The sequence below is a fragment of the Thamnophis elegans genome, chromosome 4 (assembly GCF_009769535.1).
Source record: "Thamnophis elegans isolate rThaEle1 chromosome 4, rThaEle1.pri, whole genome shotgun sequence".
NCBI lineage: Eukaryota > Metazoa > Chordata > Lepidosauria > Squamata > Colubridae > Thamnophis > Thamnophis elegans.
Genome location: NC_045544.1, coordinates 31,866,727 through 31,894,720, shown reverse-complemented (window position 1 = coordinate 31,894,720; position 27,994 = coordinate 31,866,727). Strand labels below are relative to the sequence as shown.

The 27,994-nt window shown below is 40.8% G+C and overlaps 1 protein-coding gene across 2 annotated transcripts; it reads left to right on the top strand.

Moving 5' to 3' along the window:
• The first annotated feature begins 12 nt into the window (after positions 1–12).
• DDO (D-aspartate oxidase) lies at positions 13–23,660 on the top strand. 2 transcript variants are annotated; one of them, XM_032215977.1, is made up of 6 exons: positions 13–1,632; positions 11,400–11,578; positions 14,279–14,387; positions 17,095–17,271; positions 22,203–22,798; positions 22,942–23,660. In XM_032215977.1, the coding sequence occupies exons 2-5, from the start codon at positions 11,407–11,409 to the stop codon at positions 22,768–22,770; spliced, it is 1,026 nt and encodes a 341-aa protein (XP_032071868.1). In that variant the 5' UTR covers positions 13–1,632; positions 11,400–11,406; the 3' UTR covers positions 22,771–22,798; positions 22,942–23,660. The 2 variants fall into 2 exon arrangements, with proteins under 2 accessions (XP_032071868.1, XP_032071869.1); XM_032215978.1 differs by lacking the exon at positions 22,942–23,660 and having other exon boundaries at positions 15–1,632; positions 22,203–22,872.
• The last annotated feature ends 4,334 nt before the right edge of the window (positions 23,661–27,994 follow it).

The following is a 27,994-nucleotide window of genomic DNA, read 5'->3' as shown; positions in this document are numbered from 1 at the left end:
CCACTGCAACCCACCACTGACTTGGATCAATACTTTCCAAATTGATAGATCTGGGCTTGCAGAGTACCAGAAGTTAAAATATTGTGGATTGTGGTTCAATGAAAGGTGTTGATAAATCAATGAAAGTCATAAATGTTTGGAGTGAACCCAGAGCAATTGCAACTGTTTCTGACAAATGAATTTTGAAAATGAGTTTAGTGACTACACTTCCATATGTTAAACCATGGTTTGATTCACCCTGGTTTAATGAATGAACTCCATTTGACTAAGTTTATAAAATTTGTAGACTTACAGGGGAGTCTAGATGATGTCCTCTACCCTAAACCCCTCTCTAGGATAAGAATCCTTGGGTTTCTTATGCTGTCCTTTGTTTGAAAACATTCAATGATGGAACACCCATAACTTTAGAAGGCAGGCTATTTCCACCGTTTAAGAGCTATTATGATCAGCAAACTAGTCCTTATTTTGAGATTGGAACTCTCTCTAAAAAACATTGGTTGTTGCCCAATTCTCAGGCAGTACAGAGAATAAATGCATGACTTGTGATGGCTCTTCAAGTATTCAAAGACTGCTATCATGTCTCCCCTTTGTCTTCTCTTCTTAAGGCTTAGACATATCCAATTCTTTTAACATTATTTCATAGAGGTTAATCTCCAGGATTTCATTGTCTTTGTTGCTCTTTCTCTACACACTCCCCAGTTTCTCAGCCGTCTTCTTTGTTTGGGGAAAGCAAACACCCAACCTCTATTGCCAATTGCTGTCGACTAATGCTGTGGATCACTTCCATGGTTTTGACATTATACACTGTACCTCTGTACCAGCCTCTGCTGCTGTAGTCAAAAACTACATTGGCTCTTTTGGCAGCTGCAGCACAGTGCTGCTTGTGCTTAATTTGTGATTTTCCAGAACCTTCTGCAACCACTGCCAAGCCAAGGTACCAATATGAGCATCTCAATTCACATCCCTGAATAGAATTTTGCTAAACAGAACTCCACATCTTTGAACCTTCAGTCTGTTTTGTGAGATAGTAACAATTTCCCGCCCCCCTCCATCTCTTGTGTTATCTGCAAATATGCTGAGCCCTCCCTTTTATGCCCGCATCTATGTCATTTGTAAATAGGCTGAAGAGCACCGGGTGCAGGGCGGAACGCTGTGAGATATTCCACTGCATAACCCTCTTTCATGCAACCCATACGAAATAATATGGAAGCTTCACATGTTTTCTGTGTGTTTTTTTTAGTACTGTGGTGCCCATACAATTTAGCCGTTCTGATTAAAAAGCGTAGCAAAAGCAACCCACTCAAATACTTTCCCCTATGTCTTCAGATAGCAGACGGGCTACTATTAGCAGCAGTTCCCAGGGCTGCCTCAAAAGGAAATCGCCTCCGAAAGCCGCATCTTTCACAAGCCTTTTCTAGCGCGCACGCGCGAGCGAGCCACAAAAAAGGAGCAAGATACTTTTTTTCTCCCACTCTGTCCAATCAGAATCGAATAGAGGTTGGCTAATCATGATAACTCCGCCCACTGGATCATGTTTTCCGGTTGTTAAGCTTGGACCTCTGATAACGCAACGCTTCTGTGCGAAAGCAGCGCTTGTCAGAAAACATCTGGTTTCTTCTGTGAAGAAGAAAGGTATTTCTCTTCTCCCCCCCCTTCCCCATGTAAGACGTGTGGTTCTTGAAAGCTCCTTTAAGCCAATGATGTACTCAGTCAATTCTTAAGTAATTGCAGGCTTGCACATGAAAAGTACGGTAAGCTGTACTTTACAGAAACATAAGGTTTTTTTCCCCCAGCCATGGAGGAATTGCTCTTTCAATTCATCAAGCCATCAATAGGTCTTGTCCCTCAAATGGCTGATTCTTGAAAAGTGATGGTGTGTCATTAATATTCATGAAATAAACTTAGCGAGTGATATTTATTAATACACCCAAACTCCTCACAGCATTAAAGTGCTTTGGGGAAAAAAGATATTCTCATATCATTCTGTGATTTTTCCTTATTTTACTGGAGCAATGACATGTCCAGAGCTACTGACCTTTTGCACTAAAAATAAGCAAAGTGTCCGGTGACTCCTTAACAGTTAACATCTTTTTTTTTTTACAGCATTGCTTCTATTAGAACTCAGCTGTTTATGAATCTCTGAGAAAGCTTTATCTGCCATAAACTCTAGGCAGTATTAAGGAACAGGAGCTACTCCTTGAAATGGGGGTTACTTTGAGTAAGCAAAAGTCAATTCAAAATCCATAGGAAAGAAATGCCTTTATTAGTGAACTTAACTTTATTCACAAGATCTAGCAATCAAAGTCTCGACGTCAAAACAAGATGTCGAGGAAGCCACAAAGAGCATAAGAGAGAGATAGCCTTAGAATTGCTTTGACAGTCTTTTTTTTTTTTTTAAATAAACCTCTAACTAAAGTTGTGTTTTGTTTGAGGGTCCATGGATGTTCCCTGTATTTCCATGTGGCTTTCTTACATTGAGCAGCTGATCTGATGGCTTCTGAATTGACCAATCTACTGTTTAATGTATGGGACACTCACATTTGAGAATGGTCAGTTTCTCATTGACAAGAACTTCCTGTCCTCCTGGCTGTCTCCCTTCCACCTTTTCCATATACCAGCAAGACTTTTCATTGGAGATAGAGAGGAAGAATGCCTTGTAATCTTATTCTCTTGCGAGGAAACAACGTTTTGATAAAAACACCAAAGAGGTACTTTCCCAAGGGGTGTGTGTGACTGACTGGAGTGCTGCTTTTTGTACGCCTAGATTGGTCAGCTGTTTGAGGTCAAAGATAGTGAGGACACCTGCAGGTCCATTCCAACTTATTTCTCAAGTTTGGGTCTGTGGTAAAAATAGTGTAAATGTGGCAGTGTGCTTCACCACATGGTTAGGGAAAGAATATTAAAACAGAGTAAAATTGTGAGCTTGATTTATTGAATTCTTGAATGGCACAAGCTATATCAGGGGTGTTAAACTCGATTTCATTGAGGGCTGCATCAGGTTGCATTTGACCTCAGAGAGCTGTGGTGGTGGCCAGGGTGGGTGTGACCAGCTTGATGTCACTTGTGTCACGGTGCCTGTGGCGGTATGAGTGCTCTGGAAGTGAAAATGGGCTTCCAAGCTCATTTTCAACCACAAAGGCCTCCTGTCGCCCTCTGCCAGCGAAAAGGAGCTCGGGGGCCTCCACACCCCTTGCGAGCTCCATTTTCACTGGCAGAGGCACTGCGGGCCGATCGTTCGCTGTTTCCAGGGCGGCCCTGTGGGCCAGATCTAAACACCCTGCGGGCCAGATCCAGCCCTCGGGCCTTGAGTTTGACACCCCTAAGTTAGATCAAATGTAATATTCTAGCTATTACCAAGAGGACATTCACATGAGGGTCCTTTTGCAGTTTGGAACCTTTCTGGACCTGTCCACTTCCACAATATTGACAGATCCCTAGAACTGTGTGGATGTATTGGTACAGTAGCCTTTGAATAGGAAGCCATGATAATTCTTTGAAGCTCTGCAGTACTGTCAGCCCATTCTGGTTTCAGCCTACCTCAAATCCCCATAGGTGAAAATTCTATTTTCTCTTCAAGTAGCATTTAATACTTGGGGTTTAGGGCGGTTGACTATTTAATTAGATAGTTGATCAACTATCAACTTCATTTGAAGGCAATGAGAATGGAAATAATGGAAAAATAAAAGTATACCAATTCTTCAACATTATGATGTTTGAGCCTATCACAGTGCCTTTGAACTGGAGCTTTTATTATTTTGAGCAACAACTTATACAGTCCTTTACATGGTGTAAAGGGAATTCTGTGCTGAAATAACTATCCTAAACTAGCAAATGGGGAAAAATTATTTAAAGAAATTAGTAGTAATTCTTTTTAAAAAAGTGAATTCATTTGGAAGGAGGACAAATTTTTCAGGCAGAAACTCTTTCACTCTGTTTCTATTTGCCAAGAGAGGAAATAGCAATTGACAAAGAGAAGTACCGTAATGGTAGTCCCAATGTATTCAATAATACTTACCAAGAATAAAGTATGGGTACTACTGCTGTTGCCCAGAAATCACCGGAACCACTGGAGTGTTGATTTCCACATTGTAATATGGAATTTATTACCTTGAATTCAGCTGAGTATAGCCTCAATTATTGTATAAATACTGTACACATGTACAAGGATATCCATTTACAATTTTGAGATAAGAGATGTTACACAAATGTAGGAAAAAAAAATCTAGTAGTAGTAGTAAGCAAATACAATTGAAACAGTTATTTTTTAAAAATAAATAAATGTAGTGTTAGTCTTGTTCATATCTTCTGTCCCTGACACCCTTGCTTTCTCTGGGTCTATATGGTGTTTTGTGCATTGAATGATGTTCTTTAAAGCTCTTGCCATCAATTCTTTAGTCAATTAAGGCCTTCACATAAGATTTTCCCATAAAATAAGACCATGACTACCTACCTGAACCGGGAGGGCACTCGCAACAGTCACTCATGCCCTTGTGACCTCAAGACTGGACTACTGCAATGCGTCCTACATGGGGCAGCCCTTGAAGAGCATTTGGAGACTTCAGCTCGTCCAGAATGCAGCCGCTGCGCGAGCGATTGTGGGTGCACCTCGGTACACCCACGTTCACCTATCCTCCGCGAGCTGCACTGGCTACCGATTGGTCTCCGGATATGCTTCAAGGTGCTAGTCGTCACTTATAAAGCCCTTCATGGTATTGGACCTGAGTACTTGAGAGGCCGCCTGCTGCCAATTACCTCCCAAAGGCCCATTAGATCCCACAGATTAGGCCTCCTCCGGGTCCCATCTACTGGCCAATGTCATCTAGCTACTACCCGGAGGAGGGCCTTCTCTGTGGCTGCTCCGGCCCTTTGGAATGAACTCCCCACAGAGATTCGGACACTACCTCTCTCAGGCTTTCCGCAAAGCCGTTAAAACCTGGCTGTGCCGGCAGGCCTGGGGTTGACGAGTTCCCTTCCCCTCTCGAATTGTGTGACTGTTGATTGTCTTTTAATTCTCTTTGTACCTTGTTTGTTGTATTCCTTTCTTGTCACCCGCCCCCCCTTGGGTTTCTTAGCTGCCCTGAGTCCCTCCGGGAATAGGGCGGCATATAAATACAATAAACCTTATAACCTTATAACCTTATGACTAAAGTACAAACAGTATTCCCCCCACAAAATAGCCAAGGCAATTCTATGCAAAATAGGATCACTAATCTAGTGATTACATTGCAAAACTATGTATTGTTTATATAGTGATTTAGCATATTGTTAGCCATATCCCATTATTTGGGAAGGACACACGGACACATTCAGGATGTATTATTTAAATAGGATGATGGCAATGGTAATAATATCTAAAAGTTCATTCGAAAATCAACGCAAAAGTTCTAGGAGCCAACTAGCTTTGATTCTCTTAAGTGAATGGTTTTATTTTTTTCTTGTCAGATTCTGAATTATAGCTTGTAGATTGTGAATTATAGCTTGTAGATTGTGAATTTGCAGATTACAGAATGGTGGGAAAAGTTGTCTAAGACAGATAATTTCTTTAGCAATAGAAGTTCAACTCTCTACATGATCTGTGAATCAGGCACTGCATATGTTTTCCAGAGCAGTTTTCTCCAACCCGGAGGTCATTCATATGTGTGTATTTCAATACCTAGAATTCCCATGACAGCATTTGTTTTTTCTAATTAATAGATAAAGCAAAGCATATTATATATGTGTTTTAAAATCCCACCTTAATAAAAAAAGCATGAATGCTTGCAAATAAAACACAAAACTTAATGGAGGGAAGGGTTTAGCTAGCCATCTTCAATTTGTAAGCCTATATATCAGATGCTCAAAGAGAACTCTGAGAAGAGCCTCAGAGAAGTTTAGAAATCCTTCGTTCTGCCAAACCTCTTGCAGTATGATTTTTGAAAGGATGGTATGGCAGGAATCCACACCATTGAAAAAACTGTTGTATTCTTTCCTAGAAGGGACAAAGAACAAATATTTCAGCTGTTCTTTTAACTGGTAACCCTTTCCAGGTAATAGATTTGGGGAATTATCAACTGGTTTTTTTTCCTTGCCAAGTTCGAAGTTCATATTCTTGTTTTGAAGCAAAACAGATCAGTAAAATGGCAAAGCTGCATAGAAAGTTCAAGCTTTTCAGCTATTTTTAATAGATGGCAAAAGGCATCCTGTTCAAGCCCATTAAAAAACTCAACTTGTTTCCTAAACTGCCATCTATTTATATATAAATCAAAGATAAAATCACTGTAGAATCTAAGTCTGGAGCAAAGGTATATTCCAAGATAGTGTTTCTGAAATATATGTACATTAACCGCTTACATGTCAAATTGATACCCAGTGCCACAAATCTCTGCCAAGTTGTCATTTACTACACTTCAAAACAGCAATATTTCAGCTCCTCAATCCCTCCATACTGTTTACGTGTTGAAGGGATCATCTTCCCTTTTGCAGCCATTGGATACTGAGGACAGGATGGGACCATCATGAACCTCTCTTGCAGCTGACCAATTGAAAAGTACAAAACATCTCCATGATCGCGTCTACTATTCTGATTCAAGATATAGATAAATACTGCAGATAGAGCCACAGCACATACACACACACACAAATCACAGAAAGCAAAAACAATTTAAAGAAACCACAAAAGTAATTCCCCACTCCCTTCAAAAAAATGAAATATTTGTTTTAAATGGCAAGCACATGCAAGCAAACATATCCATGTTTTTACTATATGTGCGATTGGACATTTGTAAAATGGGGACACAACTGAGGCATTTATAAGAGAAAGCCTGGCTGTCAAGTCATTATTACCCTGAATTTCAAATGTATTTGTTTTCTTCTGTCATATGTTATGGCATGCAAGTTATATGTGACACTGACACACAATGCTGTAGCCATGAACTGACTTTGGCTGGTTGAGGCTGATATGGGCACATTATTGTTCGCTTTCCGTCACCCATTCATTCTTTCCCTCCCTCCCTCCCTCCCTCCCTCATTATAATGTTAAACAAAGTTTTTTAATTTTTTTGTTACATATTTAACTTCTTTTATAAACAAAGTGTTGTCCAGTTTTCTCCCTCTTTACATTTTCTTTCATGCATAGTTCATTTTACATCATATTTCTTTTACATTTCAGTCATCTTATTTTCATTCCATATTCTTCCACTTAGTTTTTAATTTCTTCTTAATATATAAACACTATCATTATTTGCCCTCGCTAAATTAATCAATGCAACATATCATTTCCATCTATTATTCTGTTTTACACTTAATAACGTATATCCTGATTTAATTATATAGTAAACATTTCATTTATTAATTATTCACAAGAATACTATAATCTATTTCCCTCACTATATTGAATGATGGCTGTATTTATTAGTAAATCCTTTCTTCTTTCCTCCATTTTTCTCTTAGTTTCTCAGGAACTTTACTTCTCTCCTATTCTCTTCTCTCCACCCTTTACCTAGTTTTTCCTCATTATTGTGCTCTGCCAAGCTGGCTTAGGTTGCAGGAAAAAATGGACACTGTACTTTTTAAACTTGACAACTTAAGAAGTGTGGACTTCAACTCCCAAAATTCCCTAGCATGTTGATCTACAACAGGGGTGTCAAACTGGTGGCCCAGCCCAGCTCCGCAAAGGGGAAAACATAGTGAAAAATCACATGACAGTACGTGACACAGCGAGTTTGACACCCATGATCTACAATGTCTGATTTAGAAAAAAACTGGTCTAGAATGTCTTGATATTCTAAAAAGGAGTGGATGAAGCATGCCTGACATGCCTTTGGAAAGTAGCAGTCTTCTGATAGACCACTGGGCCTGTTATTAAACATAGGGTTAAAATAAAACCAATCTCTCTCTTTTCATTTGTTACTTTAAGAAAAAAAATTAATTAAGAAAAACTAGTTAAATTCTGCAACATTAACAAATGTTTTGATAAATTTACTTCATTTCTAAATCAGAGGAAGTGTCTTTTCCATTTCTTAAAACTTTAGCATGTTGATTGTTTATACAGACATCAACTGTATTCATATGTTTTATTGAGCTATAATGATTGTTTTATTCCCATCTGTTGTATTCACCAATAAACAAAGATAATATCATTAAACAAATGTTCAAGAGTCTTTCGCTGGATCCAAGGGGGAAAAAAGAAAGGGGCTGTGGGCTGATTTAACAGGGAAGAAGCTACATTGCTGGTTCTGCCTCCAAAAAACTGTCAACATGTTTTGTTGTTTTTGCCAACAAAGAGTTTGGCACATTTATTACCTTTTTTATGACTTTGGAAAGGAAGGATGTGCCATTTTTCTTATTCATGCTATTTTGCTGTCCCGCCTGGGATAATTTCAGGTGCAACCACTTGCTAGCAACTCATTATCTTGTAGCATTATTAACGTGGAATATCTGGAGCTGGAGTAAAAGTGGCAGGTGTTCTCTGCCAGATTCCCTTCTAACTCAAGTGACAGGAAGGCTGATTGATCTATTACAGGCTACCAGTTTTCTGGAGCTTCTGTGTGTGGGGTGGGGAATGGTCCAGGGCAGTGTTTTTTCAACCACTGTGCCGCGGCACACTAGTGTGCCATGACATAGTGTAAGGTGTGCCGTGGGAAAAACACCTTATATATAGTCAATATAGGCACAGAGTTAATTTTTAAAACATTTTCTAATGGTGTGTGCCTCGTGATTTTTTTCATGAAAAAAAGTGTGCCTTTGCACAAAAAAGGTTGAAAAACATTGGTCCAGGGTTAAAGGAGGGAGCTGTCTTAATGCATTGCAGCGTGCCCTGTCAGCAGAAAAACATTTTGAAAACAGAGGGTGGTTTAACTATCACACAGATGACTAGAAAGATAGGTGAAGCTACATTCACCAGGGTGGCCCCTTCTTCCATTGACTGGGATTGATGGTAATTTTTCCTACCTGATGCTGATTTTGGGAGAGAGGGGGAAGGAAGCCAGTGAATTTGCCAATCTCTCCCCTTAAATTGTCTTGCAGTAAAAATCGTAATTTGCAAGTAATCTGCAAGTCTTCCTTTGGCAGATTCCTTTGGCAGATCAGTTGGGACAGCACAAATTACTTAATGAGTTTTTTGTTGGCTTAGGAACTGGAGAGAATGCACTGTACCTCAACAGCACTTAGGAAGATCTTACAGATGTCCTCTCCAGATCTCTTACTGGCATGCCCATCTATTGACACCTACGGATTAATGTTGCTTATTAAATTAAACCAGGAAGTTTTGATTCTGCTAGGTAGCTCTTCTTTGAAATGTGACACAGTCCAGATGTGGGCCATTCTTGATGCAGGGATGGGCCGAAAGCAGGTCTGGATGTGCAACAGAAAAACATTGGCAAAGGTTTCTGATTCATTTGCTTTGATAATTCTGTCAACAAAAGAATACTGTTCAAATTAAGCAAGTTAAAAACTCAGAATAGATTTTTGTCTAGCATGCTTTAGAAAGGGGAATGGAAGGGGCCTGCTGTCTCCGAGCTGCTGGTTTTGAAAAATCTCATAATACTCTGGATGTACCTTGCTTTTTTTCTAGTTACTTCCAGCTAGTTAACGTGCTTGCACGGGGAACATTGCATGAATACATCAGTTAAGCTTTCCCAAAGTGATGAGTATCATAGGTCACAAGAATAAAAAAAAAAAGAACCACCACAGTCCTCCAATTATTTACTTACAAAAACCTTGAAGAAGCAGTTTCAACCGAGTAAATAACATGTGCCTGACCTAAGAGTAGGTCTCTGAACACCTCTGTTGATTCTTTTAGTCAAGGGCACAGTGTCAGCATAAGGCCTCTTGCTGGGTTTTTCCCCATGTGCCGTGTTATGTGTTGATTTATTTTTAACCGGAGTTGAATCTTTTGCATTTTGTGCTGATCTTTGATTTTAAGCAAATAATGACTGGCTTTGTCTCAGCTTAAGGGAAGAGAATGTATCAATGCTGCCCTAACTGCCAAGATAGCTCAAGTTAGCAAGGTAGGAAAAGTTGTTTTATCTTACTTTTGATTTGGTATTTAAATACAATCGTGCCAGCTACAAGTGGCCAGCTCCCGCTCTTAAACTACTATTTATTGAATAAGACAAAATAGGTTGTATTTGCACAGCACGTTAACTAATAAATAATAGTTTACGAATCACAATAGCTGGTTTTATAAAAAATATTAAATCATAATATGGTGAAACATGGGAACTAACCTCACAATTGATATGAAGATAAGAGTGGTGCAAAGAGCCATGGAAAGATACATGCCTGGCATAAGAAGACAAGATAGAAAGATGTGCACATGGCTTAGAGCAGTGTTTTTCAACCTTTTTTGTGCAAAGGCACACTTTTTCATGAAAAAAATCACGAGGCACACCACCATTAGAAAATGTTAAAAAAAATTAACTCTGTGCCTATATTGACTATATATAAAGTGTTTTTCCCACGGCACACCTTACACTATGTCACGGCACACTAGTGTGCCGCGGCACAGTGGTTGAAAACCCTGGCTTAGAGAACAAATGAAAGTATAGGATATCATCAAGAGAATAAAAGAATCGAAATGGAAATGAACGGGTCACATAGGAAGAAGAACTGATGGCAGGTGGACCAAGGCGGTCATAGAACAGATCTCATTTGATAAAAAGCGTCCATGAAAGAGATCTAAAACAAGATGGATCAACGACATCAGCAAGTATTGCGGGCTCACTGTATCGATTGGAAACATGCAGAAATGGCCTTCATCCTACAGTGGATAGACAATGGCTAAAGTGATAATGATGTTGATGATGATGAAACCAAAAGAAAAATTACCTTGTGGCAGATCATAATGCAACTGGTTGCCAGTTGCCAATGTAATTTTCTCCAAATAGGATCATTCAGTCAAGCTTATGAATGGTCACATTCTTTTCATCCCATCAAGACATTCTATGGCTTAGAACTGCTACATACCTTTCTGGTTTTGTTTTGGAGAATTAAATATGTCTACTAGAATAGTTGAAATATTATAAAAAGTTACATGGGTGTAAGTAATTTGAAATTTGAAATTTAATAAAATTTGTATGCCGCCCACTCCCTTGGGACTCTGGGCGGCTTACAGACAAGATAAAAAGCATTAAAAAAATTAAGATAAAAAAAATACAGTTGTTAAAATTGCACACCATCCATTCTGTCTAAGTGGGGCTGGACATTGATCAACAGCCCAGGCCTGCCGGAACAGCCAGGTCTTGGTGGCTTTTCGGAAGGCCGGGAGAGTGGTAAGGGTCCGGTAATCATTTAGCAACAGTATTTTTTAGCTTGCACTCAACCCCTAGTGATTTCAGGCTACTGTTGAGTAGATTTCTTGACAACCAACCATGTAGGTGCCTATTCTTCATACTCATACCCCTTCTTCCTCTTTCTCTTAGCAGAAACATGGCCAAGGCAAAGATTGTCGTCGTTGGGGCTGGTCTGATCGGTTTATCCACCGCTGTGTACATTTCAGACTCCATTACAAACTGCACTGTGTCTGTCATGGCTGATAGATTTTCTCCTAACACGACCAGCGATGTTGCTGCAGGGATGCTTATCCCACATCTTTATCCAGGCAAGCAAAATTACATTTCAGAAAGCAAAATCTGAAGTTGCCCAAGTATTTATATTATGTCTACTTTTTTCCCCAATTTTTACTTTGTAGCCCAAAATCAATTTTCTAGGAAGTACAGCTGCGGTTTTAAGAGACATTTTTTCCAGCCTCTTAACTGGTACATTTTGAGTAAGACAGCTGGAGCTGCTGTAATTTATTCAGAAGAAACGATATCTGCTTATCTTTAAGACTAGATGCCTTTCTAAAATTTCCAGAATAACTCCATGCTCTATGATGGTACAAGCTATTACTTTCTCCGGACAGTGTTATGGTCTATCTTACCTTGAATCTAGGGAATAATAGTATCCTGACATTTTACACATGTCATTCTAGTTGTACATATGGTTATATGCCATGACACAATTGTGATGATATGATGACGTGATGATACAAATTGTGTTTGGCAATAGGTTTCCAACACATAGCAATAGCAATAGCAGTTAGACTTATATACCGCTTCATAGGGCTTTCAGCCCTCTCTAAGCGGTTTACAGAGTCAGCATATTTCCCCCACAACAATCCGGGTTCTCATTTTACCCACCTCGGAAGGATGGAAGGCTGAGTCAACCCTGAGCCGGTGAGATTTGAATAGCCGAACTGCAGAACTGCAGTCAACTGAAGTAGCCTGCAGTGCTGCATTTAACCACTGCGCCACCTCGGCTCTAGGTATAGGTTCCCCTCACACATATGTGCTAGTTGTTCCCGACTCTCGGGGGCGGTGCTTATCTCTGTTTCAAAGCCAAAGAGCCAGTGCTGTCTGAAGACATATCCGTGGTCATGTGGCTGGCATGACTAAACGCTGAGGGCGCACGGAACACTGTTATCTTCCCACCAAAGGTGGTTCCTATTTTTCTACTTGCATTTTACATGCTTTCCAAACTGCTAGGTTGGCAGAAACTGGGAGCTTACTCCGTTACGCAGCACTAGGGATTCAAATGGCTGACCTTTCTGATTGACAAGCTCAGCGTCTTAGCCACTGAGCCAGCACGTCCCTTGCTTCCACACATGCATATATTCTACAATTGGCCTATATGGGACTTTCCTATTTCATCTATAAAGTTCACATGATTTGATTTAAGTTCCTCATTTCTTGCATTAGACTGTACAAAGAGGGAGTCTCAATTAGGTGAAAAGGTGATGCTGGCTTGTTGCACTCGATCTCCTTCTAACAAGTAATTATTTAGTCAGATTCTGAATGGTATCAATAACAGAATAACCAGGAGTGGGAGAAGCTTTCTTGGAGCCATTTTTTTTAAACTTAGGATACTCTTTACGGTTGGCCTCATTTTGTGAGAAAAATGTAACACACTTAAAGGATTTACACTTTCGTTGTTTAGCAGTTACAAATGGATGGCTTACATTCCCTCTACAATCACAGGCCAAGGCTGCCTCAAAGGTTGCCCACTGTGTGTCTGCCATTGTGCCTCAATGTCTACGCAACAGCCTCTTCTGTTATTCTGAATTCTTGTCCAGAGGGTAGGACAAGAAGTAATGGGTGGAAGCTTGTTAAACAGAGAGCCAATCTAGAAGTAAGGGGAAATTTTCTGACAGTGAAAACAATTGATCAATGGACTAGCTTGCCTCCCGAAGTTGTGGGATGCTCCATCATGGGAGGTTTTCAAAAATAAACTGGACAGCCATTGGGATCATATAAGGCTCCTGACTTTAGCAGGGGTTGGAGTAGAAGACCTCCCTGGTCCCTTCCAGGCATATGATTCTATGTTCTATAAATTCTGTAACTACATCTGCATCTAAACATATGTACTAGCTGTCTATCTTGGGAGCTAGTAGCTCCTGTTTTCAGCTGCATTTATAGTTAGGACTCACAGGAAGAATCCAGCATTATTTTGTGTAATTAGCCTCTATGTCCGTCATGGAGAACCTATGGGATGTGTGCCAGAAGTGGCATGCAGAGCCATCTCCGGGCACGCCAGCTGTTGCCTGTTGCGTGTGGGAGCGCTGGAAACCAGAAGAGCAGCTCCCTGGCATACATGCGCGCCCCGGGAAGCTGAGCTTCCAGTTTCCAGCACCGCATGCACGCCAGCCAGCTGGTCTTTGCACATGTGGGAGCACCAAAAAGAGGAAGAGCAGTTCCCTGGCATGCATGCATGCACTGGGAAGCTGCTCTTCTGGTTTCCAATGTTCTCCCCCCACGTGCTTGTGTGCTCCCATTTTGGCACTCGGTGCCGAAAAGGTTCACCAACACTGCTCTATGTCAGGGTTCCGAGTAGTGGCCCAATCACTCTATGCAAACCAAACTATTGTCACATATCACTTTATTCCACATGTTTAGCGAAATGTGGAGAAATAGGTCATAAGGAAGAGTTCTGCTCTTGCTGGAGGAGAGGAGTGAGAAAAGACCATGGTGATTCCTCTTCTTTCTCCTCTACAACTCCTTGTCGTTTGGGAAAATGTGTCCTGGAGGTCTGGATGACCTCCCAAAATAGCATGAATAGTATGGAGATTTTGGAGCTGAGATGTTTCACAGACCCCATCTTCGTCCCTTGCTTCCTGTGTGGAATCTGCTTGATTCTCAAACTTTCTCTTAGCAGTTTGTATCCATACATAAATTTCAGCGCAGCCCATTTATGTCTGCTTTTTCTGGATTTTCTTAAAATGCTTTCCCTCCATTTGAAATGTGTTTTTCTTTCTTCTCTACAGGCACACCTGTTGATCAGCAGAAGCAGTGGTTTAGGGAGACTTTTGACCATCTGTTATCCATCTGTAATTCCTCAGAGGCCTCAGAAGCTGGGATTCACTTGGTATCTGGGTGAATATAGAGTTCATTAATGCTTTTGTGATTTCTTTCAGCGTTGTGCTGAGCAAGCTTCTTTATTAGGACAAATTTGGGAGGCATATAATACTGGGGTGGGCGGGCAAGGAGAGAACGTCTTGAGTTCTGCAGAAGAAAAACAGAACACAAACATTTATTTTAGATTTATATCGTAATCCTTAAACTGGGTTCAGAATTTATTTAGGGAAACATTAATATATTGTAGTAGCACTTGTTTTTCCCTTTAAAAAAAAAGCAAGTTTCAGTTTTCAAAAGCTTACCTTTGGCCTATGATTTTTATAATGTGCTGTTGATATATATAAGAGATTTACTAACTTTCACAGTACTTTATATTCAAAGGCAGCAAGTAACATCAGAAGATAGAATTGCTCTCAAGTCCTGCCTCTGGGCCTTCCAACAGTGCATCTGTTTGGTGACTATGAGAAATAGGATGCGGTACTAGATTGATCTTGGCTACATTTAGTTGGACTTCTCTTCGTTCACACAGAAAGTTGTGATGGAATTGGGAACTTTGGGATGGGCTGAGCAGAGGGAGGGGAGAAAATCTGAATGACCATATAATGAGCAGTGGCGCAGTGGTTAGAAGGCAGTACTGCAAGCTACTTCTGCTGATCACCGGCTGCCAGCAGTTTAGCAGATCGAATCTTGCTAGGCTCAAGGTTGATTCAGCCTTCCATCCTTCCGAGGTCGGTAAAATGAGGAGCCAGATTATTGGGGGGCAACATGCTAACCAGTGGTGGGATTCAAATTTTTTTACTACCGGTTCTGTGGGTGTGGCAGGGGAAGAATACTGTAAAATCTCCATTCCCTTCCCACTCCAGGGGGAAGGTTATTGCAAAATCCCCATTCCCTCCCGATCAGCTGGGACTTGGGAGGCAGAGATTAGATGGGGGTGGGGCCAGTCAGAGGTGGTATTTACCGGTTGTCTGAACTACTTATAATTTCCAGGTTCTCCAGAACTGAACCTGCTGAATACCATTTCTGATGCTGACTCTGTAAACCACTTTTAGAGGGCTGTAAAGCACTGTGAAGCAATTGTGCAATTGCAGAAGTTGGGACGCCCTTGCAGTCAATACTTGAGGCACTGTTTTTCTGAGCACCTTGTGTGCCGTTCAGGGTCAACTAAGTGACTTCCCTGCTCCCTAGAGCAGTCCTTGGTTCACATCTGCTATCTTTCTTCTATAGCTGTAAGATGGCAAGGTTGTTCTGACCTAGGTTTCCTGAGAGCATGAAGCAAACTCCTTGTTCCAACAAAAAACCCTTTTATTAAGTTACTGTGAATTCTGCTGATTCACATTCAGCAAAGTCTTTCAAGGGAGCCTTCCCCAGACTCCAGGACTGCCCCATGTTCCTCCCCAACCTCCTCACTGTCAAAATCTGCTGCCAGCTCCGTAGGCTGCTGGCAGGCCACAATAAAGGTTGCCAGGGGAGACTTAACTCCAGTCGCACTCATCACCAAGAGGCAGCACATGACCAGGTCATCCTTATTTGGATTCCTCAGATGTAAGTAACCGGATTTATTTTGTGGGATTTGAACCCTTCACCAGGAATTAAACTCATAGACCATCACACTTTTAGATGATCGCCTATGGTGCGTTGGCTTTAACAGCTACCCAAGTCCTAAGGCTCAACAGTTGTAGGAAAGGATATCTAGAAGTTCCTTGAGAACAATAGCAATACCAATAGCAGTTAGACTTATATACTGCTTCATAGGGCTTTCAGCCCTCTCTAAGAGCGTTTACAGAGTCAGCATATTGCCCCCACAGTCTGGGTCCTGATTTCACCCACCTCGGAAGGATGAAGGCTGAGTCAACCCTGAGCCGGTGAGATTTGAACAAGCCGAACTGCTGAACTGCAGTCAGCTGAAGTAGCCTGCAGTGCTGCATTTAACCACTGCGCCACCTCGGATAAGTGTATATACAATCCACTTTGCCTTAAGCTCTCCAAGCAAAAAAATAACAGATGTTATCCCACACATGGGAAGTCCTGTAAGACTCCATATAGCTCTAGCAGAGGTTTTTCTTGGTCTCCCCATGCTTGGTTTTTTCCTTGGCTTTGGTAGATAAGTTTAATATTTTTAAAACAATATTTTTCCTGGTTGAACTTGCTGCTTGGAATCATTTAGAAATACCCTTCTCTTCTTTTATAAGCATGGATTGTCTTTATTTCCTAAGGCTTAGATAGATGTTTAGAGGAGCTCGTGTTTATTGAAAATAGGCAATTGCAACCTGCGAGGTTAAAAAGATTAGAATGGCTAACTGTAGCCTACTGAATCATTCACTTCTTCTAGTCTGATTAACAGTTTTATAGTGACAACAGTAACAAAAACAACGAATCAATTAGTATGGTATCCAAACTTCTATTATCAACATGTTCACTGTTTTCTTATTTTGAATTTCAGAACAGTGAATAGTAAATATGTATTCAAATTTGCAGAAATATATGTTTAATTTTGGAATATGTAGAAGCTGTGGCAGCTTCTATTTATTTAAAGATAATTAAAACATACACTGGTGGTGCCTAAACGTCATATTAACATGTGGCTGAGGAAGTCAACTTTGCTTGTTTTATTTGATGAATTTTTAAAAGCTTGCTTTTGAAAAAAATATTTCAGGGTGGGGAGAGACCATTAAGACCAAAAATGTCTGTGTTTTACACCCTTATTCTCTTAAATATGAACAAGCTGGCAAATATTTAAGGACATTCCTGAGGAGAAGACGCCATTCTGGTGTGATGTGGTTCTGGCCTTTCGCTCAATGACTGAAAAGGAGCTGAAGAGATTTCCACAGCACAAATATGGTCAAGCTTTTACCACACTGAAATGTGACTGCCCATCGTATTTAATTTGGCTGGAGAAAAGGTATGGGTTTTTATTCACTTTTTTTTAGGTTGAAATCAGCAATACAGTAAAGAAATCTGACCTAAAACTTTTGGCGCATTTTACACTTAATCCTTTGTTTTCCCAATTCATTGGTCCTTTCCTGTCAAACTCATATAATAATGGAACAGGATAAGGCCTAGTTTTTAGGTCTGTATATTGTGGTGGTCTAAATCCCAGCAAGCAAATAAAATATAATCTCTTGTCAGTTAAGGCTTCCTTTTTGAGCACACCTCTTTATAATATAGTATTTACAGATTAACTTTTACATGGAGATTCAGGGATAAGTGGGGATTTTTCTTCTTAAAAACCTACAGGTTACTATTAATGGGTTACTGTAGGGAGGTAATTTAGAAAGATGTCCCACCAAGAGTAAAATTCCTCTCCCTCAGACCGATGACTTTAAAAGCAGGAATCAGTAATTGTGCCACTCTGCACTGATCTATTTCCTATATGTGTGTTTTTCTTTGCCACCATATACTACATAGGATCCAACAATTAGAATATAAGATATGGCAAAGTTAGACAAAAACAGTTGCTACACCACCAAGCATTCAGCATTCAGGAGAAAGCTTCAGATTCCAAAGATGTAACATTTTGGTGTCTGTCCTTTTGTCAAATAAGCAAAGTGGACTGTTCAACGAGTGTCAAGTAAAAGATCATTTATTAGGGATCTTAATGTGCCTGAATTAATTTAATTGGGTTCTAAATCGCTATAGCAAAGTACTTTATCTTGGAACTTTGCATTAACCAGATCTCCAGCTTGAGGCATTTGATTGCATTGAGCCTATTATTTGACACCCTCTATTAGTGCAATCTTATATAGGCAGTTTATAATCCTGGGTTATAATTTATTTTGATTATACCTTCCGATTTAACTCTGAATATGAATTCAGCTGTATATGAATTAAGACATCCATGGTGAAAATTTCAATGGTGTACACATTGGAATTCAGCCAAAGACCCTGAAGTTCTTCTTAAAAACAGAACAACATATGGGAAGATCGCAAAGGAAGGACTTTGTAATTTGGAAGCCCTTGTAAAAATGTAAGAATGAGGATGGCAATTGTATGATGAAAGCTTTGTCCAGAGACAACCCCAGATTCATTTATCCTGGCAGCTTCTTTTAACAGTGATTGTAGAAACTGAAGATCACGCCTGTTGGAGCAGACCAGTCTCTTTGCTCTGGCAATGGTGAAGCCAAACTCGCGAGATGCCATCGGGCAGGATGTGAAGATAATTGCTCTCTACCATTGTTGGCTTCCATGAACTGGCTAATATGTCAGTGTCTAGATTTAAAGTATAATCCTTTCAACAACATTAGTAGCCTTATTCTTTTATGTAAATTGGTGGCTGTAACCACAGCCTGTAGAAGGGTGCTGCATCAGGAGTGAAATCAATTTACCTTTGCTGCTGGTTCACAAATCTATAGCCTCTGCATTTTGATGCATGCACAGAGTGTCAAAAACGGGACGTGATGACGTCTGGGTGGGTGGGTGGAGCCTCCCGCCACCACCGCTACTGGTTTGCCCGAACCGGATAGAACTGACTGAATTGCACCACTGTGTTGCATGGATTAAGAGTGATATAGGAACAAAATTCTACCTTAAATCTATCCGGGATTACCAATCATTCAATTTTATCTGGTGATGTTGGATTCTAGCTGGATATTAATGTGTGCTCAGAAATGATGCTCTTCTTTTTCCCCAGGAATAGTGTAGCATTTACATCTGCACCTGTTTCTGGACCTAAGCAAGTGACCATCATTTCATCTTACATCAAGGAGAATTTTTATGCCTAAAATAATATATGCATCATCTGGTTTTTAGTCATGAATTTATCAGCCTCCAACATGCTGGGCAGGCTGATGTTTTTTGTGATTTTTCCCAGCCTGATGCTGCTTGGTGATAATGCTGACTGGAGAGGACAGGAGTGGTGGCCCAACATATCTAGATCAGTGTTTCTCAACCTTGGTGACTTTAAGTCCTGTGGACTTAAAGTCACCAAGGTTGAGAAACACTGATCTAGAGGCACTTTCCTCTGGAAGACAGCTTTTGTGTTATAGGCCAGAGATGCCTTTTAAACATTTGGTCATTTTTACAGTTTTGCATTCGAGAGTGAGGTGACGGAGAGCACAAGTCAAATATTACCAACAATTAGCTGGTCATTGGGTTGTATTGTTGTTTGTACCTGTATTCAGCTCTGGGCTTCTTGTTTTACATTACCTATCAGTGAGTGCTTTTTCTTCTTCTCCCAATCCTACCTGCTGTCTCCTGGGATGCACAGGCCCTGTCATGTTTCATTTTTGTTGTTCATTTCATCAACAACACTGAACATAGTACTGAGACTCCGTGAAGCTAGAGGATCCATTTAATATTTATCAGGTGGTCTTGTGGGCAGAGACTTTGGTTGCCTCTCATTTCTGTTTTACTCTTTTGTGATTTCCCACAGGAGTTTCCCTTCCTCAGTGCAATGCCCTGACACAAATCCATTGCAGGGAGGGCTGATCAGCTTCCTTGAACGATGGCATAGGTCCAGTGAGCTGAAAAACATGATTACAATTTCTGCTGATAAATGTGCAGTTTATTAAACATCATTTCAGTGTCCCAACCACTATTTCTGGTACTTTATCAAAAGACACCCCAAGGGAATCAGTCATAAACTACTTGGCTGGAATGCATGAACCACCAAGTTGGCTAATAAGAATTTTCATTGGGAGGGCAGCCCCTGCTACGAAGGTGACGTTGCTTGCAAGCATATTCAGTTATAAAAAGTTCTGCCAAGTTCAAATCTTAAAACAATTGCATGTTGGCACAAACTGGGAAATAGAAAACTAAGATTGGACTTTGAGAAATATGCTCTCTGACGATATTGTGTAATGTCCAACAAAGATTCACATGCTTCATTAAGCAGTCCAGGACTTTGGTTCTGGGTAGCAGGAGTTCTTTCATCCATATTAAGTTGTAATTGTTGCTTTTTATTAACTGAGAAGATTTCCCAAATCACACTTCTCAGAATGTGGGGATTGTGTTTTTGAGCAGAAACCCGACAGCACTTTTAGGATCCCAATCCATATCATAAAGAAGAATAGAAATTTCTGCGAATTTCTTCTGCAGAAATGAAAATTTGGGACATTTTGGCTTGAGAACGAAACTAACATTTGCCGAGAAACAAACTGAACAAACACACCCAAACTCAGATCTAATCAGAATATCCGTCCTCTGCTGTCTGACATACTGCAAAGACAAAGTGGCACAGGGAAACTTTTATTCCCCAGGGATTTCCTTATAATTTTCATAAAATTCAGACTCCGTTTGAAACAGATTTTTTTGCAGTTTGAGGCTGGATGCATCAGTTTGATGACACTTCTATCTTACACAGTGTCTGGAAACTTAGTTTCACAATTGCCATGTGGTATTAAGCCCCAATAGACAAAACTCTAGCATTTTTGTGGAAACAGAAAACTCGGTGTGATTCTTTGGATCCTGACTGCATGTTTTTGTGAATCCCCATTAAAGAAGGGAACCAGTTCTGGTGGCAAGGGGAACCTATAATTAGCTAGAAAGTTCCTGTACACTATTCAAAAACTTTTTTTCACTCCAAAAACACAAACTCTTCTTTTTTTGGAAAACAATGCCACCAATCATAATTTTAATTGCAGAGTAGAATAGAGTAGAATACAATAGAATACAACAGAACAGAACTGAAAGGGATCTTGGAGGTCTTCTAGTCTAGCCTCCTGCTCAAGCAGGAGAATCTATACCATTTCAGATAAGTGACTGTCTAGTTTCTTCTTAAAAACCTCCAATGATGGAGCACCCATGATTTCTCAAGGCAAACTGTTCCACTGGTTAATGTACTCACTGTTAGGAAATTTATCCTTAATTCCAGATTACTTCTCTCTTTGATTAGTTTCCAACCATTGTTTCTTATCCTACCCTCTGGTGCTTTGGATAATAATTTGGCCCCCTCTTCTTTGTGGCAGCCCCTCAAATATTGGAATACTGCTATCATGTCACCCCTTATTCTTCTTTTCTTTAGACTAGCCTCAACCTTTTTTTTTGTACTATGGTGACCAAAATTGGTTGCAGTATTCCAGGTGTGGCCTTACTAGGGTTTTATAAAGCAGTGCTAATACTTCATGTAATCTTGATTCTATGCCTCTGTTTATACAACTCAGGATTGTATTAGCATTTTTGGCTGCTGCTGCACACTGCTGGCTCATATTTAAGTGATTGTCCACTAGGACTCCAAGGTCCCTCTCACAATTACTGTTTTTGAGCCATGTCTCACTTAATCTGTACCTTTGATTTTTTTTCCTGCCTAAATGTAAAACTTTGCTTTTCTCCACGTTAAAATTCATTTTGTTGGATAGTTTGTCAAGATCTTTTTGGAGCTTGTGTTCGGGGTTGTTGGTTATTCCTGCCAGTTTAGTGTCATCTGTAAATTGAATACCAAATTTTCAGGAATAAGGTATCACATCATTTTGATGAGTGCCTTTCCTTATTAGTCGAACTTGTAGCTCAAAGCTGATAACAAAAGGCAATAAGATACAGTACATCCTGCACTGTTTTGTACATACATGCTTCCTTTTGTTGTCATTTTGATGGGATTTGTGCCATCTGGTAGAAACCGTAATGACATCATAATGCAAATGATCTGAATTACATTGTTTGCATCCTGTGATATAATATGGTACAAATGAGGCACAGTTCAAAATGTGTTCATGTCATGATGTTGTGACACGTGATGACCCACGGACACACATATGTGATTTGGGCTTCCCTTTACTCACTTCAGTTTTGCATTTCAAATTTGTGATCTCATGCTTTGAACATTCTGATCTAAGTAAAACCATTAGCCGTAGAGGATTCAAAAGTGCCGTATTTTAACCTTTGATGTATTCTTTATAGGCTGAAAGAAAATGGAGGCCAGGTGCATGCAAGGAAAATAGAAGATCTTTGGGAGCTACACCATGATTTTGACATCATAGTAAACTGCTCAGGCATTGGTTCCCGAAAACTTACAGGGGATCTAGAGCTATACCCCACCAGAGGGCAAGTTCTCAAGGTTCATGCTCCTTGGATCAAGCACTTCATTCGTGATGGTGATGGTTTGACCTACATCTATCCAGGGATACATAATGTAACATTAGGTGGGATAAGAGAAAAAGACAACTGGAATTTGTCCCCGGATCCCATTATCAGCAAAAACATATTTGATAGATGCTCCACACTTGAGCCTTCACTTCGGACAGCTGAAAATATAAAAGTGAGGGTGGGCCTGAGGCCATCTCGGTCAGCTGTGAGAATACACAAGGAAGTGCTGACTCACAAGCGTGAGAGGTTGCTAGTGGTTCACAATTATGGCCATGGGGGAGGTGGTTTTTCAATACACCAGGGTACTGCCAAGGAGGCAACTCAGCTGGTTAAGGAGTGCCTTGAAACCCTGGCAATACCTGGGTGTAAGGCAAAGCTGTAAGTAGGAAAGGAATATTTCTCTTTTGATCCAGTAGTCTAGCCCAGTGGTTTCCAACCTTTGCAAATTTAAGACCTGTGAACTTCAACTCCCAGAGTTCCTCAGCCAGCTTTGCTGGCTGAGGAACTCTGGGAGTTGAAGTCCACAAGTCTTAAAGTTGCCAAGGTTGGAGACCACTGGTCTAGCCGACTAGGATTTTGGGTGTGATGTCAAATCTGGAGGAACGTCATCCAGCTGATTATATGTCAGTCACTTACCTAATTGCTCAGTGTTTGTGGTCCTCTTAGGAAAACATAAAGCACTAACACCGAAGGGAAGAAGGACCACCTGCTAGACTCCCCTGATCAGGAAGACCCTAGCTTAGAACTAGCAACCTTCAACTTTTTGCAGCCAATTCATGGGAAGCGATTGCCCCAGTTGTATATATGTATGTTACACTGTCATGGAGTTCATGTGTGGATATGGAGGTGACTCTTCAGTCCCAGTCTGGAAATGCAGACTCTATACCAATGGGGCTACTGGAAGCCCATCATTGCAATAACTGTGGCTGTTAATTCTGTGACGGTGTTCATGGTTTTCTATCAGTTTTGGTGGCACCTGGCTTCAAAGCCTATGCAAGACTTTGTAGTTCGTTCATTACTCAAAACCATTTATCAAGAAGTCCTTTTTACCCATTATAGGCATAGCCCTTTCACTTTTAGTTTCCCTGTTGTGATTGGGCAACCGGTTGGGGTATCATTATCTAAAGAAAAACCAGCTTTACCTCATTTTAAACCCAGATTGGGAAGCACTGGGTTAAAGTGTTGAATTAGAGTCTCAGTGGCGCAGTGGTTAGAGTGCGGTACTGCAGGCTACTTCTGCTGGCTGCTGGCTGACTGTAATTTAGCAGTTCAAATCCCACCAGGCTCAAGGTTGACTCAGCCTTCCATCCTTCCGAGGTTGGGGGCCAGATTGTTGGGGGAAATATGCTGACTCTGTAAACCGCTTAGAGAGGGCTGTACAGCATGTAAAGCAGTATATAAGTCTAAGTGCTATTGCTAATTAGGAATAGGGAGAACTAGTTTCAGCTCCACCCTTAATCATGGTAATTTATTAGGGATTTTGGCTTGATCATGTACATTACCAGCTCAGTCTAGCTTTTTGGGGAAGAGGGGAGAAACAAGAGTTATGTATGCTCCTAAGAGCTCTTGAATGAAAGGAAGGAGAGAAATCAAAGAAGTGAATAAACATGAAGGAGATAAAAAGACTTCTTGCTGGACTGAAACTTTGTTGAAACAAGAATGGTGGTAGTTTGTTGTCTACCTTCAAATCCTTGCTTGATTCTTTGGTCCTCAATCTCAACAAAAAGTTTATCCTTCCTGTGCCATTGCTGGCTTTATATATACTTCTCTCCAACTCCTGTTAATTGTCAATAAATATGGCAAGATGCCATATGGAAATTTGGGACCCTATACTCAAATACTGTTGGATTAGGAGGCACCAATTGGGAAAGCTGCTGTCAACCTTGAAGCTGATCAGGCTGAAGCCATCTTGGAAATTCAGTGCTGCCACACTGGAGCAAGGGATGGGGAGGGGGGGGATTAGAGATAGCTGGGGTTGTGTAGTCAAAATAAAATTCCTTTGCCTGGGAACCAAGGATGTTCTCACACTTGGCCGGAAGGAGGAGTAGTGATGCCACCAGACCAGCGGACACTGCTGTGATTGGGTCACATGACTAATTGTTTGGGATTGAGGGGAAAACTTTTACTTTTAATTAGGTGAAAGCCAAGGGGCCCTTCAGAGTCTGTTTTCACCAGACATGTGTCAATTTGATATTTCCAATAAAGCTATTCTTTGAGGAATACACATGCCTTGGAGTTTTCCTTGAAATGGATCTATTACTTGGAACTCTGACAGCTGCTTCACCAATTCAAGTCATCGCCTGGTTGCGGAAATCATCAGGAGATAGGCATTTAATCCAACTATGCTGAATTATCTTGCTTGCGTATTCAAAAAGTTTTATCAAATTTCTAGGAAGGAGGAAAATACAGTTATGTCTATGGCAGTTTGAGTTTTATTACCAATTATTGTATCTAACATTTATACATAATTGACTGAATTAGGTAATCAGTTACAGCTTGCATTTAGAAGTATGCCATGAACTTTATCAATGCTGGTATCAGTGAAATAAAATGTATTTGTAGTGGCTTATCTTTTCTATCACTTCTTTCCACACATTTTTTCTCCTTCTACCAGAAGAGGGCAGTATTGGATCAGTCACTTATTTAGCTATTCTTCAAAACTTACCTGCTTCTGTTTTTCTTACATTCAAACACCCCCACCTCCCACTCCGGCAAAAGCCAGGAAAGATACCTTAAAATAATAATCTCTTATTTAAATAGACCCAATAGACCACAATATATCATAAATTTGGGTTGGGTTAGTCTAACATACTGTATGAAATGCCACCTGGCTGTTAGGCTGCAGTACAAACAGCGAGAAAACTTAACTCTTGATTGCTATCTAGTTATTATCTGGATTTTTGCAGATGAGATCCAGTACCCTATTCTCTGCTGGGATTTTCATAATGGGATTCTCCCATTCATTCCAGTGAGCTGCTTGTTGCTCCAAACTGGAGCTTTTGGGCAGTTTATGAATAGAAGAAGGAGGGAAAAGTTGAAGGCTAGGCCGTGAGGGTAATGTGATGTCTTCCATGAAGGTCAATCTTTCATAGAAGAAGACCCTTTATGAGGGGCTCATTAAGTGATTCTGGATTGTTTCCTACCTTCAGGACCACCTGATCCAGGTAAAATATGCCCATCTACTATCTCCAGATCAAGAGGACATGTTGAAAATCAAGGTGCTCAGAAGGAAGCCTTTTCAGTAGCAGCATCTCTGCTCTATCTCCATCAGCGTTTAATCTGACTCCTTGGCCCACATTTTGGAAGGCAGTGGGCATTTCTGCAAAACAAGCAGAAGTGGACGCTTGTCTGCATGGGGGAAGAAGGCACCCTTTAATGAGAGGCATCTTTTTGGGGGGGTTTATCTTTCCATAGTTAATTTTTTGGAATTGTCTAGAATTTGTGGAGTATGTGACTCATAGCAATAGCACTTGGCCTTATATACTGCTTCATGGTGCTTTACACCCCTTTCTAAGTGGTTTACAGAATCAGCATGTTGCCCCAAACAATCTGGATCTTCATTTTACCAACCTGGGAGGGATGCAAGGCTGAGTCAGCCTTGAGTGGGTGAGGATCGAACTCCTGGCAGTGAGCTGAAATAGCCTGCAATAATGCATTCTAACCACTACATCACCACGGTTCGAGCATATAGATGTATGCATGAGTAAATTTTAAAGCACTGAACTCTAGCAAAGAAAGAACAATGCTTTATCTTACTAGTTTTTGCTGCCATCACTGTCATTTGGCTGCTTTTATAAGGGAGAAATCAATAAGGTGAACGCCCATCTTGATGCAACAGCTGAAACTGGTTTATGGAATCATTAGTTAAAAGAGAGCAACTAGCTTACTGAATCTAAAGCTATCACTTGGATGGGCTGCAGTATTCCAGGTGACTAGAGCAGACTAGACTTGTTTAAAAATACCTTTATTACCATCTAGTGGTTATTCAGTGTCTTCTCCAACATATGGCTATTCAGATTGAATGTCTTGAATAATGGGATATGCAAAGCAATGTAGAATAGACAGTTTGTGTGCTTATTGGTTGTTATCCTTACTCTAAGCAACTCAGAGCAAGAGGGAGAGAGGGGGAGAGTGAATATCTTACCGACTTCATGGACTTTTTCTGAATCAGCATCAATAGGATTGTCTTGCCAAAGTGCTATTTTTCCTTCGTAACACTTTTCAGAGAAAGATTAGGCTGAGACAGGTACTTCTCTTAAATATATTTTTCTGGACTTGACAAGGGAAGCTATTTGGAATAGATGAAGCTGCCTGGGGAAAGAAGAGTGCCGGCATTTCTCCATCTAGAATACTTGAGACCAAGAAGGCCATTACAAATGGGATGGCCATTTTAATGCAGAATTTCCTGGTTGGAGGATAATTATTTTTCTCTGGCAACCAAATGCTGCATTCTGAGATCTTGCCTTGACTGAACAACAGAAATGCAACTTTGAAGGGATTCAGGAAGAACGATGTGGGTCCAGGCCTCCTTTGGGACGGCCCTGGGTCAACATGGTTACTTGCATCTCTCCCAGCTTAAAAGATGTAGAGATCAGAGGTGGTATTCAGTTGGTTCGGACTGGTTCAGGCGAACTGGTAGTGGTGATGCCCCCTTCCCCCTCCCCCTGAACCCCCTGCTGCCCTGCCCCCTCCCCCTGCCCTCCCCGCCCCTGCCCTGGCTTTATATCGTCCCATTTAGACACATTTCTAAGCTGTGCACATGTTGCAAGCTGCATGTGCAAGCAAAGCACATGTGTGGAAGTAGTGTGTGCATGCACGCGCGGCGAACTGGTGGTAAACTTATGTGAAACCCACCTCTGGTAGAGATGCTATCAGAAAAGGGCTGCTACTGCTATTTAACCATTTGTCTCTGGAAAGCCTATTTTGATTGAGGTGAAGAGAAAGCCTTCAAAACCAAAGGGATTAATGCAGGCTAGCAAGTGCATTTCAAAATCATATCCCCGGTAGCTGCAAGCCTTAATAGGGTTTTCATTGTAAGCCTGTGTATTGATATTCTTAAAGCGGAGTCAACAAAGGGAGCAGGAAGGGGGTTCCGTTAACTTCATTAAAATTCGATGTGTGATGAGAGAGAACTCTTTAAATTAGTTACTCCCTGGTTTAGCAGATGGGGATCAGCCTCCAGGGGCAAAATTGGCAAGGCTGGTTAGACAGGAGATAGATCTGTTGTGGAATGGAGAGAAGATGGTGTTTCTTTGCATCCCAGGAAGGGGAAAAAACTACCTCCGCAGCAGATTTCGACTCTGCTCTCAACATTTCTGGGAAAATCTAAAACAGAAAGTAAATTATGAGCAGCCAGGCAGTTGGATTTGGCTCCCTACATCCCCTGCCCCAGCATTTCCATTGCCCTGGGGATTGTCTTACTGTATTTGCTGGCTGGATGATTAAAAACAAGTTAGAATTCATTAACTGCCCCAAAGAAATATACAAATAACATTTCCTCTTTCCCCCCACCAGAAGCTTACAAAAGAAATGGGAGTGAAGAGGCATAAGATAAATGTCATTTGCTATTTATTCTTCTTTGAATGCAAATCATGGATGGGAGAGTA